The sequence below is a fragment of the Crinia signifera genome, chromosome 4 (genome assembly GCF_055691185.1).
Source record: "Crinia signifera chromosome 4, ASM5569118v1, whole genome shotgun sequence".
NCBI classification, from domain to species: Eukaryota; Metazoa; Chordata; class Amphibia; order Anura; family Myobatrachidae; genus Crinia; species Crinia signifera.
This window is the reverse complement of record NC_139220.1, coordinates 103,402,694-103,418,738: the sequence shown is the minus strand read 5'-3', so window position 1 is coordinate 103,418,738 and position 16,045 is coordinate 103,402,694. Positions and strand designations below refer to the sequence as shown.

Sequence of the window (16,045 nt, the reverse complement as noted above, 5' to 3'; positions counted from 1 at the left end):
CAAGATGGTATCTGGTTGATAGATTGACGTAGCAGTAGTCGACATGAGTTTTAGGTTTTCATTTTCTTTTGGACGTTACCATTGACTGCAATTGGGAATGGTCGACCTTTTGCTTGTGTAAGACCTTTTGTGTATGTTGACAATCTGGTGTTGGACTATTGACCCTTTATACCATAATAGTTTGGGATTGTATTATGGCCCCATATATCAGTTTCCTGACTTCCCATCCTCACTTCCTCCTATCCTGACCATTTTCGTTATGGATGGGGGGGATTGGGCATTTTTTCCCTGACAGGTCGCTGATAATTGTTGGCCACCAATTGGCAGACTCGGTCAGTGGGTTGAGGGAAAGCGGCTGGTGATGTATGTGGCTTTTAGTTTTCAACAGTGAAGGTTCTGGTTGTCAGTTTATGCATACAGAGATGCTTTGTATGCAACATGGTTTAGTTTGGTAAACACATATATTGATTTTAAAACTAAGCAAAGAATTTACTTGAGTATTTTCAGTTATTTTTGTAGGGATATTTTATAGTCAGCGTTTTATTTTACACTATTATCTTTGGCATAACAAAGCATGACTATGTTAATGGGGCCTACACACGTAGTGATTTTTGCCAGCGATTTAACGTGAGCAGCGCTTAAGCACGGGCGATTCCCCTCGAGCTTCCCGGCATCTAGATCACTCAAAGTGTCAGAGATGTTCACAAGCGATTCAGCTTAGTGACTTGGCAGGAGAGGTTTCAATTAATGCTGATCGGCATCACCTGCTGCGCAAAGCGATATGCAGTCTCATGCTAAGCAATCTGACTAGATTAATGGCAGACACAGCTAGCATGTTTGTTATTATATAGACTATTCATCTATAAGGAAAATGTGTCTTACATATTGGGTTGAATTCAATTGAATGTGATCTTGTTTAGCTTCAGGAATGAGTGCCTGGAGCTTTTCAGTTGAAAACCAAGCACGTTTTGGCTTCCTGGTGGGAACAAATGAATTTATATCTGGGCACTCATTTTTTCCATCAATTTCAGTCCCCTGTTTCTAATTGAACCCCCCCCCCCCATATTGTCTCTTCCCAGAGTTGGAGATGGGCATCATTAGTTAACTGGCAATATGTTTGTATTTTACTTTTTTGAATTGATCTAGAAAATCATGTTGCGCAATCTCCTTGCTTGTTTTACTTAATTTCTTTGCCTATACTTCACATTCTTGACACTTAACTGCACATTTATCTTATTTATTTATACACAATTGGTCACGACTCTTTTTGCATCAAAATAATATCTGTATTAAATGCAGATCTGTCCACCCCATCCAAAAGATCATTTTGGGACTGATGACGAGACATTCCTAGTATGAGTCCACAATTGTTTATCATGTTTTGCATAAACATCCATTCACATGTCTCTGGTAACCGCCCATATATCTGACCATCAAATGATGTGTTGCGTGCACGCATATATAAGTAACTTTTAAGTTAATTACATATGCGTGCACGCTGGTGCAGATATAGCCAGCCAGCTGACATCCGGTGATGTCAGCTACCCGCCCCCCGCACCAGCGTCACTGCCTCATCACCATGAGAACGCCCAGCGTTCTCATGGGAATGCCCATGGAACGCTGGGCGTTACCATATGGTAATGTGGCAGCCCGGCACCCCCCGCCCATCTCTGCCCCCGGCACGCCGCCATGGGTGCGTGCACCCGGCGAACCGAAAGTTCACCGTGGGTGCACGCACCATACGTCTGCACATGCACAGAAACCCGTATGCAGACGCGCAACATCGGTCCTGCGTGCGAATGCACGCAGGACCGAACAAACGTGAATAACCCCCTAAGATTCGAGTTATACAATCTTTGCTAACCCTGTACTTTTTACATACAATTCACGCTATCTACATTAGATTTGCACTATATAGTCATTGCTGCCCTGTCTATCTGGGTTTCGATTTGTGCTGTCACGGGCGTGCGCATCGGGATCACAAGGTAAAAAACCTGTGCGATCTGCATGCGATTTTGACTATATAGTCACAATCTCATGCTGGATTGTACCGTGTGTACACAGCATTAATTATGCTGTGTACACACGGTACAATCCAGCATGAGATTTTGACTATATAGTCACAATCTTATGCTGGATTGTACCGTGTGTACACAGCATGCTGTGTACACACGGTACAATCCAGCATGAGATTTTGACTATATAGTCAAAATCGCATGCAGATCGCACAGGTTTTTTACCTTGCGATCCCGATGCGCACGCCCGTGACAGCACAAATCGAAACCCAGATAGACAGGGCAGCAATGACTATATAGTGCAAATCTAATGTAGATAGCGTGAATTGTATGTAAAAAGTACAGTTAGCAAAGATTGCATAGCACTTGAATCTTAAGTCGAATAGCAAGGTAATCTCACCGTGTCTACACACCATAGCTCAGGGGTTCCCAATCTTTTTTTGAATCACGGCACCCTAGAGTATCAGAATTTTTTCGGGGCACCCCTACGCCAAAAAAATAATAATTAGATTGTGTTTATATGTGATCCTTATGGTCAGTTATGTGGTAAAGGGTAGGATTTGCTTCTGTTTGTACACATTTTATGATTGGCAGCCGCCAGCACTGGTTTTGCTCAACAATAACTAACCGTTAATAATTTGAGTTGGTCCGGGACCACCTACCCAGGGCACCCCTGTATGTGTCCTGGGTCACCCCTGGGAGCCACGGCACACAGTTTGGGAACCACTGCCATAGCTAATAAAAACCATGTATAGAATGTAAAATAAATAGGCACAAATTCACATTCGCTTGCAGTACAGTTCAATCCCAACACGTTTTTTTCAATACTAGGATTCGAGATTGGAAACCATTCAATCCCGGCATTGGAATATGGATAGCTGTGTGGAGCAGTTATGAAGGGTATAGGGAGCAGTAAGTGAGACTGAGGGGTTTATTTACTAAGATGGTAGTTCTAGTGAAGATGGGATCTTGCTATGTGCAACCAATCAGATTCTATTATATTCTAGAAGGTTTATATAAATAAGTAGATTCTGATTGGTTGCCCATAGCAACATCCCATCTTCACTAGAACTCCCATCTTGGTAAATAAATCCTGAGTGTAGCATGTTCCCTCTCCCGGCTAGTTGAATAGACCCCTAAGTATGACTGCCCATAGAATTTTTCCTACAGTATGTTTTTGCTCATTTTCTACATCTGTGCAGTGTGAAAATAAGCTAGATCTGATACACAAATGGTTGTATGTTCATCCCTTCATCATCCCCAATGCGGTCAGGTTTGTGATGTGCTGGTGAACCCTTCCTGGCTAGTAGGGTGGTGTGATACAGTATAGGTTCCTTCAGTCTGAAAGGAATGAAACACACCTGGCCTATTGTTGTATCAATTCAATGAGAAGATGGTTTGTTCCCACTTATTATTTTTATTATTTCGCTCATGATTGTATCAAATGACTTGTTCATTACTACTACTTGAACCCATGAACCAAATATTCTAGCAGAAGTAGAGGAAACATTTAAAGGTCTTTCACTGAAGTGTAACCTTGCCCGATAGTATTTAAAACATATCCATTTATTAAGTATACATTACAAATTTCAATAGATTTTTTTTACATATGAATAGATTAAAGCAATATTTCAAACCTGCACTTGGAAGCCTGAGGTGGCCATGGATAGCCCTTAGTTTAGTAAGTCTGCCAGTAGCTGAGAGTTCTTATACTAAATCAGATTTTTAGTTCTTTTTGTGTTGAATAGCCGCTTTTTGTAAATATTGCCTCTTTTTGTAAATATTGCCTCTTTGTGTGAAGTCTATAGCTCTGATCATGTAGGTTCCAGAGGCAGATCATGTGGCCATGTCTGGGGGACAGGCTCTCCACAGGTTAGGAGTCTGATAGTAGTGACGGGCCTCCTATGGTGTTGGGGTCATGGGAGAAAGGTGGGGTAGCGAAGGCCCGGTTCGCCATTATGACACTAGACCAGTGGTTCCTCAAGTACCTCCAACGGTGCATGTTTTTCATGTTACCCGGCAGGTGCACAGATTATTCATACATATTTTAAAAGATTCATAAGTGGACCTAATTAATTATTCTGTGTGGATACCTGGAAAATGTGCACTGTTTGGTGTACTGGAGGACCATGGTTGGGAACCACTGCACTAGACCACCAGGGCAGCCCAACTCAAAATGATTTTCTGACAATGAAGTGTCCCTGGCAGGTCACCCTGTTCCCACCTCTTTGCAGGTTTGGGGCACTTCCTTCCAAAACAGCTCTCCTCCCACTATGTGCTGGCCTTTTCTCCTGCTCCAGGTCTCCTGAGGATAGTGCCAGGACTCCTTTCTGATACCTCTGTACTTGACCAGGTTTTTCATTCTTTCTTCATCTCACACCATATACCTTGCTATCTGATATTGGCATTGCAGTTTTATTGGATCATGTATTTGTTTTCTGCCTTTCTGCTTGATATGTTTGTGTGTATATGTGTTTACTAATTACATTGCAAATTGCATTTGTGCATTCTTCATTTCTGCAGTTTTCTATGTTGGTGTGTTTTCTCAGAATACCCCTGATAATATCCTGATTAGTCTGCTATATTTATAATTGTATTATTTATTTTTATGCGCACACCTTTATTCATTCAAACTGTGTTTAATTTTTATTAGTTTGTGTTCGGTAACTTTCTCTCACTAACATATATTTTTGGTTAGTCACCTGCACTACCCTGCTGTATAACCTGTCACTGGTGCTCTGAGCAGTGGATTATTTCTGTATCTATAGATATGGTCCTTGTGTAATATCTGGGCGCCCGATTTTTTTTAATCGCATGCCTTAACCTAAGGCATGCGATGGGACCCGGTTTTTGGGGTTTTTAAGACGTTCCATTATAATGGCATGTGATGCGACGCAACCGACCCAATTTTGCCATTGGACCCAATGTTAAATTGTACCTTAGACCCGATTTTACATTGGATCCAATGTTAAATGCCCCCAGACCCGATTTTTCATTGTATACCCACCCTGATGGTTAATTATTAGGTCAAATGCCCCCCCCCCCCCATTGTTAACACCACCGCACGATCGACGCCAGATGCGTTGCGAGGGGCGACGGTACGCGTCCTCCGACCTTTTCATACCCCCCACTATCCACGTCGGTGTGGAGTTGTTTTTATTTAGTGTGGCGAGCCACCAAGCCTGAAGCGTGGCGAGCGGACGCGGAATACGAGCCCGAAGCGTGGCGAGTGGACGCGGATTACTTAGCATGTGTTCCGCGGCCCCTCGCGGGGCTTGCTGCGCTCGCCACGCTTCGGGCCCGGTGGCTCACTGCGCTCGCCTTTAAAAAGCGCTAAGATTATTTTGTGACTTCTCCACAGGACGATGGTAGCCTCTGTGTTCTTGTTCTGCCACTGCGCAGCAGCCAAAGTTCCAGTTTGCATTTCCTCCACTGGAACCATTGTGGGTTTGGCTAAATAGTTAGCTATGTCCAGACAGCTGCCACCAGACCCAGGAGCGATCCGTCCGTGGGACCATACTATAATAGCCTTTTTCAGTCGGTCCAGCTTTTAGTTTAGATTTGGGCATCACTATAACAGATGTTAGATCAAGCTTTAAGATCACATCCTTCTAATGGTGTGTACACACGGTAAGATTTGGCTTCTGATGTTCCCGATATAGTGAACATTGGAAGCCAAATCGCATGCTTTTTTAAGGCTTGCGAGCGCGATGCGCTGCCGATGCGCTTCCGAGTGAGCGCAAATCGGCAGCCAGATAGAGAGGGCAAGCAACACTATATAGTGCAGATCTGCACTATATAGTGTCAATTGTGCCCCTGTAGCATGCCGTGAGATGCGAGTCCCGATGCGATCTGATCACATCGGGACTCGCATCTCATGGCATATCCTGCCGTGTGTACACACCATTAGAAACTTGCGAAGTGGGAATTTGACAGCAGATTTCTGATGTCGAATTGTTTTTCACTCTTGGGCAGGAGCATCCTAGTAAGTTCATTATGGAGGTCTTGATTGATGCAGTCAAGTCCATTATGCATATGAAGGACATGCATCCTCCTGTACTTTTCTAGTAAATGTTTCCAGGTTACAAAATGGCTTTTTATACTCTATTTGTAGGCTAATAGAGCTACATGAGAAGGTGATGCCACCTTCTGGATGCTCCTATGCTGTGGTTGGTTAACGATAATATGCTTACATTTGCTAAATATCTCATCTTTGAAGGGATGCCTTTTAATAGAAAGCTTGAAGGTTTTCCATTGGCTATTTCTTTCAGCTACTGGTGCAATGGTCTCAGGTTAGGTTTCCAAGGCATTGGAGCGTTGATATGATTTCCTGGTCAGGGATAGAGATCTGACTTGCTACCTATTGTGGAGACCGGCCACTAGGCCACAGCCTCTCGTACAATCCCAGCAAGGCTTATTTGGACTCAAGTATTCATTCAGCCACGTCTTGGCCTCTTCACACTGTATACTATGGCTCAAATGGTTTCTTTCATGATACATGATTATCTCCATACAGACATTGATCTCTTGTTTTAGGGAAGATGATGTCTACCTTCGATATGGAGGACTTTACCAACTGTAATTCCAGGATTCTCGAGGCAAAGATTCTCTCCATGTCGAATGTCTCTTATGTTTAGATCTCTGTAAATTTTTGCCCCTCACCACTCTACTTTGGTGGTTGCAAATGTCCCATTTAAGCAAAAGCCATCCTTTACTGTTTGAGTTCTGCTGACTACAGTAGCCAGCCTCAAGGGCTGTGGAATGGTCATGCAGTATGCAACTTTTCAAGTTTTGTGTACGAACAGAGAATCTTTTTTTTCCCCCTTAATCATCTTGTAGCTTTGCATAACCTACACTGCCCTGCGCTAGACACAATCCAGTCAACATTTGGCCTGACAACACTACCTACATAAATCATCAGGGCTGCATAAGCACTGAAGATAGCAGGATACTCTAGTGGGCAGACTTTATTAGTCACATCTTCCCTGGGGAGTGATATCTTCACTTGGAGGTGTTCCAAGAGTTGGTGGACCATTGGGGCTGTCCTCCTATAAACTTAATGGTCTCCTGGCTGAATCACAAGCTTCCTTGTTACTATTCCAGAACTCTGGATTTGGGGGCCTTTTTAGTGGATTCTCTATCAATCTCATGGACTTTTCCTCTGATCTCCCTCTTTCCACTGCTGTACCTGCTGCCTCGGTTTCTGCGGAAGTTGGAACTGGAGGAGGAACCTTTATTCTGGTTGCCCCCAATTGGACATGTCAAATGTGGTATGCCGATATCCGGCGTTTGTCAAGTGTGGCCCTTGGAGACTTCAAGTCAGACCAAATCATCTATGTCAGTGGCCTTGCTTCCATCCTGGATCCTCAACATCTGGCTTTCATGAAATGGCTATTGAGACAGCCCTTCTGTAGGCCGCTTTTTTTTAACCCGACATGTGCCGACAGGCATTTCATGCCTTACCATCCAGTAGGGCATGGATTGAGGCTAGAATAGTGTGCTGAGCTTAGCGAGACTCCATCTCCGAAGCATGAGGTTGGGGTACACTTTGACAGTGTTCATGTTATCATTCGGGACAAAAAAAAGGGAAAAAACCTGTGTCGACTTTAACAATATCTACTTATTTCATGTGTCGACCTAAGCAATGTCAACCTTCAGTGGTTGACCCAATGCATGTCAACCTAATATTGGTCTTTGAGCGCAGTTATTTATGCATTTGCTTTGTATCTAGATTGTTAGAAATGCTCAAGTGGTTGAGTGAATAATAATAATAAAAAAGTGTGTGTATGTATATATGTGTGTGTATATATGTGTGTGTATATATACATACATACATATATGTGTGTGTGTGTGTGTGTGTGTATATATATTTCTGATGTGGATCTATCCTGCTACTTTTCATACATTGCCCCCAATTATCATTTGGGACCGCTATTGCAGAATCATAGGTCGTTTCTTTTACGGAGATTTATGCACAAATTGGTTCTATTATAAATTGCTTCCTTCACCCCTGATGAAATCATTTCGGTGACAAAAAACGCGTTGGTACAACGACATTCTCTGTCGACATTCCGGATTATGAAATACTGTTAAATATATTGAATGTTTTTTATAAAAATTTCATAATTTTTTACCATTATTGTGTAATTGTTGTCAGCGCACTCTGAAACTCCTTATCATACATTTATTTATATATATATATATATATATATATATATATATATATATATATATATATATATATATATATATATATATATATATATATATATATATATATATATATATATATATATATAAAACAACAGCAGGGTCCGGCACAACCTCCTATGTTGCACGTGCTTGGGTGCCTCCAGCAAGGGAAGTAGATACGGTGAAGGAGAAGTGGCACTCCAAAGACTTTCAAATAGATGGTTTTAATTCAGCAGAAATAGCTATTTCTGCTGAATTAAAACCATCTATTTGAAAGTCTTTGGAGTGCCACTTCTCCTTCACCGTATATATATATATATATATATATATATAAAAAAATGGGGGTTATCGGAGTGCGCTACAGATTATTACCACCTAGCCAATTAACATACAAAATACAATTAATCAATAAAAGTGATCATCCGATCAGGTATGAAATTCTCTTGTCCTTATTTGAAATGAGATGTAGACTTCGTTCGGACATGTAATTCCTTTATTAAAAAAAAAAGTGTTTTAATAAAGGAATTACATGTCCGAACGAAGTCTACGTCTCATTTCAAATAAGGACAAGAGAATTTCATACATTATCGGATGATCACTTTTATTGATTAATTGTATCTTTATGTTGAATGGCTAGGTGGTAATAATCTGTAGAGCACTCCGATAACCCCCATCTTTTCTGTTCTGTACACGTGGGCCCTCACTAACAGGAGAGCTCTATCGGAGGGGCAGCTGACCTTTAGTTTAGCGCACAACAAAGTCTACCCCCAATATATATATCACACACATATATACACTGCTCAAAAAATAAAGGGGACACTTAAACAACACAAAGTAAAAGTAACTCCAAGTCAATCACACTTCTGTGAAATCAAACTGTCCAGTTAGGAAGCAACACTGATTGACAATCAATTTTGCATGCTGATGTGCAAATGGAATAGATAACAGGTGAAAATTATAGGCAATTAGCAAGACACCCCCAATAAAGGAGTTGTTCTGCAGGTGGTGACCACAGACCACTTCTCAGCTGCTATGCTTTCTGGCTGATGTTTTGGTCACTTTTGAAAGCTGGCGATGCTTTCACTCTAGTCATAGCATGAGACGGAGTCTACAACCCACACAAGTGGTTCAGGTTGTGCAGCTCATCCAGGATCAATGCGAGCTGTGGCAAGAAGGTTAGCTGGGTCTGTCAGCGTAGTTTCCAGAGCATGGAGGCGCTACCAGGAGACAGGCCAGTACATCAGGAGACGTGGAGGAGGCCGTAGGAGGGCAACAACCCAGTAGCAGCAACACTACCTTTGCCTTTGTGCAAGGAGGAACAGAAGGAGCACTGCCAGAGCCTTGCAAAAATGACCTCCAGCCGGCCACAAATGTGCATGTGTCTACTCAAACGATCAGAAACCGACTCTATGAGGGCCCGACCTCCACAGGTGGGGGTTGTGCTTACAGCCCAACACCGTGCAGGATGTTTAGCATTTGCCAAAGAACACCCAAGATTGGCAAATTCGCCACTGGCGCCCTTTGCTCTTCACAGATGAAAGTAGGTTCACACTAAGTACGTGACAGAATCTGGAGACGCCAAGGAGAACGTTCTGCTGCCTGCAACATCCTCCAGCATGACCGGTTTTGCAGTGGGTCAGTAATGGTGTGGGGTGGCATTTCTTTGGGGGGGCCGCACAGCCCTCCATGTGCTCGCCAGAGGTAGCCTGACTGCCATTAGGTACCGAGAGAGATCCTTTTGTGAGACCATATGCTGGTGCGGTTGGCCCTGGGTTCCTCCTAATGCAAGACAATGCTAGACCTCCCGTGGCTGGAGTGAGTCAGCAGTTCCTGCAAGACAAAGGCATTGGTGCTATGGACTGGCCCACCCGTTCCCCAGTCCTGAATCCAATTGAGCATATCTGGGATGTCATGTCTTGCTTCATCCACCACAGACTGTCCAGGAGTTGGACTAAAGTTGCTTTAGTCCTGGTCTGGGAGGAGATCCCTCAGGAGACCATCCGCCACCTCATCAGGAGCCCAGGCGTTGTAAGGAGATCATACAGGCACGTGGAGGCCACACACACTACTGAGCCTCATTTTGACTTATTTTAAGGACATTACATCCAAGTTGGATCAGCCTGTAGTGTGTTTTTCCACTTTAATTTTGAGGGGGCTCCAAATCCAGACTTCCATGGGTTAATACATTTGAGTTCCATTGATAATTTTTGTGCGATTTTGTTGTCGGCACATACAACTATGTAAAGAACAAAGTATTTAATAAGAATATTTCATTAATTCAGGATGTGTTCTGTTAGTGTTCCCTAAAATATATATTAGAAAGAAGAGGCTGGCACTCCGAGGTCTTGGTAACAAACAAAGTGTACTCAAAAGGCTGTGAAACAAACCAACCAACCAACCATCTCCGTGTTTGTACATCCAGACACAAACTTGTAATAGCCTCTGAGTTCGGCGGCCACAAAGGATGCTGCCCGAACTTGGGCTTTTTTAACCAAGGCATGGTTTTGCTGTGTAAATGACTGCATCCCGAATGGTCACCAAACTCGGAGGCCATTGAATCTGGCCCCAGGGGAGGCTGAAACAAGCAGTTACATATTATTTCAGCAGAGACTCTGGACACTAGAGCAGACAAAGCCAAAACACAGACCCATTTTCCTTCATTTTAGTTTATATTCTCTTACCAAATATATTAAGGAAAACCTGCTAGTGTTTTCCGCATTGCTAAAATAATTTGTGCATTCATTTACTGCTAGAAAGTTTTTTATTGCTTTGGCATTCATTGTAGTGTCCTTGTTTAACCTATTGTACATTTCCCTCTATCCTGGATTTCTGAATGTAGGAGGAGCTTTGGAGTTAGCTTATTTTTGTGCTCTCTCTCTCTGTTTTCAGCAACAACCAAGAAGAAAGAAACCTGCTCCTGTAATACATGAAGAAGGGGATGTTGTGTGGGCAAAGTTCAGTCGGCGCCCTTGGTGGCCATGCAGGATTTGTGCTAACCCGCAACATGACGGAAAAGGCAATGGAGGTAAGCTTATCTACCATCATCTTTCCAATAGCAATAACCTATGTTTCATAAATGCACTTATTTGTCCATTTTTGCCTCTATTGTTCTAAAGTATGAATGGTGCAGTTAATTTGCTCTGTGCAGTGTAGAACAGGGGTACATGTCTGATTCTTGTAGCAATCCTTCATGAACATTGTTATATTTCTACGTATGTCCATACTACATGTAATGGTCTGTACACACTGTGTGGCACAGCTGATATCATTAACGCAAGAATGCACAACCCGCAGGTAAACACTCTGGACCACTGCTGAACATGCAGTCACTGACAATAACGGCGTACGGGGTTATCATTAACGCATCGTTAACAGTATAGTAGGTACCCCCTGGACGATATGCACGATGATATTGTTAATGATATAGTTGTCATGCATACCGTTCATGGATCTACGTTCGAATAGCTTTGTTGGGAGCCCTCTAAAAAAGATTTTTATACAGTCCCTTAAGAAACATCAGACATGGATCCTGTGCCTGTGGAAAGTATCGTTGTCTTTAACCCTTTAAGTGTCAACGTTGCTGTGAGATCCTCAAAATATACACTAAAACATGCAAGCGTCGCTCACAGCGACTGTTCTTTTAGTATAAATTAATACAAATGCAACCAAGTCAATTCATTGAAGTTGATTAATATTTTGCACCCAAAAAGAACAGTTGCTTTGAGCGGTGCTGGCATTTTTTTTGGTTTAAAATTTTTTTATTTTTCAATAAATGAGTTTTGAGATCAATTGTATCGATGAATTATACATAGATTTAGAGTGATGCCTCAGCGCAGTGAGGCGAAGGTGAGACATTACAGTGATCTAAGTCTGTATCGTAAGCAGAATTACATTTTTACATAGACGATATCTTCAGAGTAAGCCCTTAGTTAAGGGAGATGTTCATCACTATTTTCGGCGCTGTACATAAATCATTACAGTGGCTGATATAGTTTGTTAACAAAAAATATTCAATTGCTTAACAACAAACATAACTAAGCAATATATGTATAATTATAGTACTTAATGTCTATTACTAATTCAAATGGGGGGGGGGAGACAATATGAGACAGAAGGATAAGAGGGGAGGAAAGCCGGGGGGGGGGGGGGGGGTGACCAATCTAGTACATGTTGCCTTAGAAGTAGAGATAAAGATAGAAACATTGCATTATTTACTATATGTTCTTGTCAGAGATGTGAAGGTTAAGCGCTTTGTGAATATTGGGTTTGCATTTGGTGTTTTCGGGAGTTATATTAGACGGGGGGAGCAAGGAGATCTTCATCTGTAGAAATCAGGTTTAGCGCTGTCTTCTTCTGGGGATCTGAGATCATCTTTAAATAGGGGGACCATTTCTCGAGAAAGCACTTGGGAGTGGGTGAGTTAGACATTAATGATGAACGTTTGTCAAATAAGAGAATTTGACAGAGTCTGGAGTGAAGTTCAGTCAACGTTGGAGAAGCTGAGGTTATCCAGTGTGTCAGGATAAGCTTTTTTGCTAATGTAAATATTAGCGTAAGTAAAGGGATGTATTTGGAATAGTTGAATGTAGTGCTCCAGTGGTCAAAGTATAGACATAGGGCTACTTGGGGAGCAAGAGGGAGGTGGGAGCAGAGCATGGAGTTAATGAAATTCATTATTTTCCTCCAAAATTTCAAAATTTTGGTGCAGTTCCAAAGGCAATGATAAAGTTTAGCGTCCATCATGCCACATTTTGGGCATCGACCTGTGGCTTCTGGGGACATGTGTTTGGATTGAGCCGGGGCGATATATAATCTATGAATAGTTTTAAAGTGTACTTCCTGCAAATATGAGGATTGTAAAAGTTTCAATTTAGCGGGGATTGTTGATATTAGGCGGTGCGGTTCAGAGATATTTGGGATGTCAGCTGTCCAGGCATGAGCCGGGTATGTTAGGTTTGTGGGAGTTGTGTGGAACAGTAGTATTTCGTATAGATGTTTCATTTTAATAGGGTGGTTATGGAAGAGCATAAAAACCGGCAGGAGAGGGTCTGTGTCTTGGGTGGCTATGATTTTAGGTTTAACTGAGTTTACAAAATGTCTGGCCTGTAGAAACATGAAGAACTGATTGTTAGGGAGTTCGTAAGAGATTTTAATTGAGTCAAAGGATAATGTAGTTCCTCCTGGGTCGAACATCTTGGAGGCCAAGTCTAAACCTTTACATTTCCAGGATAGGTAACGGGTATTATGCAGAGAGGGTCTAAAGGAGGGGTTACCCCATAATGGGATGAAGGGGGAGATTGAGTGATCTCTGTGTAGGGCAGTGTTGATCTTAATCCAGGCATCATATATACCGTTGAATAGGACGTGCTCTTTGATATGGTGAGGGATAGATTTACCTGGGGCATGAAGTAATGCAGCGGGGGAGAAAGGGGCAAATAAATTTGTATCAAGTTCTATGTTGGTGTATGTTGAGGTAGATGCTAACCAATCCGAAATAATACGAAAATGGGCTGACCATGAATAGAGCTGGATATTTGGTATTCGCAGTCCTCCATCTGATTTATTTAACATCAGTTTATGTAGGGCCATGCGGGCCTTTTTGCCATTCCACAAGAAATTTGACATGATTCTGTTTATCGTTAGGATATCTTTTTTAGGGATGGAACAAGGTAGGAGTTGTATGAGGTACAGTATTTTTGGGAAGATGACGGATTTTAGGACCGAAGCTCTCCCAAATAGAGATATAGGCAGTTTATTCCATCCTTCTAGTTGTGTTTTAATGGAGGATATTAATGGAGCGAAGTTTATTTTGTACAGGGTATGAAGATTATGTGGGATGAGCATTCCAAGGTATTTTAGATTCGATTTTTGTAGTTTGAATTGGGACAGGGTTGGGTGGGATATTATGTCCGGGGTAAGTGGAAAGAGTGGTAAGATTTCAGACTTAGTAATATTAATTTTATAACCTGATCTAGGGCCAAATGATGAGATAATTTCCATGATCACCGGGATAGAGATGAGGGGGTTGGAGACTAGCAAGATCATGTCGTCTGCGAAGAGTGCAAGTTTTAATTCATTTTCATTGACTACAATTCCAGTATATTCTTTGGATTCTCTAAGTGCCATTGTTAGGGGTTCTAAGGCAATTGCAAAAAGGAGAGGGGGCAGCCTTGTCTAGTTCCTCTTGTAATCGGGAAGGGGGGGGATAGGAATCCATTGCAGGCTATTTGGGATGATGATGATTTATAAAGAGTCTGAATGAAGGATATAAAACGGGGGGGGGAAACCAAATTTTTGCATGGTGGTGAAAAGATGTGGCCATGAGACAAGATCAAATGCCTTTTCGGCGTCAAGGGATAAAATTAAATTTAGAGGTAGGGGGGCAGAGGGTTGGCTTTGATTTTGGATGGCGGCTAGGATTTTTCTTATGTTTTTAACGGGGTATCTGCCTGTTATGAAGCCTGCTTGGTCTGGGTGAATTATATGGGGGAGAATGAGGGCTAATCTGTCTGCTAGAATTTTTGTTAGGAGTTTATAGTCGCAGTTGAGCAGGGATATCGGGCGGTAAGATCCCGGGTGTGATAGGTCCCTGCCTGCTTTGGGTAATACCTTTATCGTGGCTGAATTAAAATGGGCTGGTGTTTCATTGTTTTGTAGTATAGAGTTAAATACAGAGGTAAGTATTGGGGCCATTTTGTCTATGTGGGACCGGTAAAAGTCTCCTGTGTACCCGTCAGGGCCTGGAGCCTTTGCTGGTTTCAGGTGTTTAATCGCTTTTGTTACTTCTGCTAGGGTGATGGGTGACACTAGGTTTTCCAAGAGCTGTTGGGGGGGATGAGGGTAGTTCAAAGCTGACCAGTGGTCTGGAGTGGGTGGAGTAGAGGAGTCAGAGATCTTTGGAATGGATGGGGAGGGAGATTCATTGTATATAGAGGAATAGAAACTGGACATAATATTAGAGATTTGGGTGTTCGAAGTCGTTAGTGAGCCGTCTGGTAGTTTAAGTGGGTGAACTAACATGGGGGTTCTAGAAGAATTTAGGATATTTGTTAGGAGCTTGCTAGTCTTGTTGCCAAATTTATGGTATTTAAAATTAGCTGAGAATTGGATTTTATCTACCATGTTTTGTAGTGTTTCGTCTAAAAGTGCTTTATCCTGTAGGTATTTAGCTTTGTGGGTTGGGGAAGGGTGAGTCGTGTAATTAGAGTAGGAGTTGGTGAGAGCTTCTTGTTGGGAGAGATAAGACTTAGTATACTGTTTTTTAAGAGAGGATTCAAATTGGATTATAGCACCACGGAGAACCGCCTTAGCAGTCATCCAATAAATAGCTGGGTTTTCGGACAACATATGTAAATTGTGTGCGTCAAAATCCTGCCAGGTTTCAGAGAGAAGAGTCTGAAACTTAGGGGAGTGAATGAGGTGTACTGGGAAGCGCCAGGATTTATAGGGGGATGATTCTTTAGTAGTTTTTAGTGCGATCGATATAAGGGCATGGTCTGATAATAAGATGGGGTGAATTTGAGCATCATTAAGTTGTGAGAATAGGGAGACAGATACGCAGATGAAGTCTATACGAGAAAAGGTCTTGTGGGCAGCAGAGATACATGTATATTCTTTAAGTGTCGGATGAAGGGCCCTCCAAGAGTCAATTAGTTGTAAAGATTTAAGTATGAAAGGGATGCCTAAATTAGGTAGTTTTCTGTTGTGGCTAGAGGAGTTAGATCTATCAAGGATAGGGTGGGAGGTGAGATTAAAATCACCGCATAGAATTAGTGACGTCGAAGCATGTGGCATGAGGAGGCTAATTATCTTTTTGTAGAAGGGTTTGGAGTAAACGT

The 16,045-nt window shown here is 42.2% G+C and overlaps 1 protein-coding gene across 2 annotated transcripts in view; it reads left to right on the top strand.

Moving 5' to 3' along the window:
- Positions 1 to 16,045, top strand: part of NSD1 (nuclear receptor binding SET domain protein 1) — a 65,317-nt gene that overhangs the window by 582 nt on the left and 48,690 nt on the right. For both annotated transcript variants that reach the window (XM_083182109.1, XM_083182108.1), the window contains exon 2: positions 11,097 to 11,232. In XM_083182109.1, the coding sequence (XP_083038235.1) occupies positions 11,097 to 11,232 (136 nt within the window). The remainder of the gene's footprint in view (positions 1 to 11,096; positions 11,233 to 16,045) is intronic.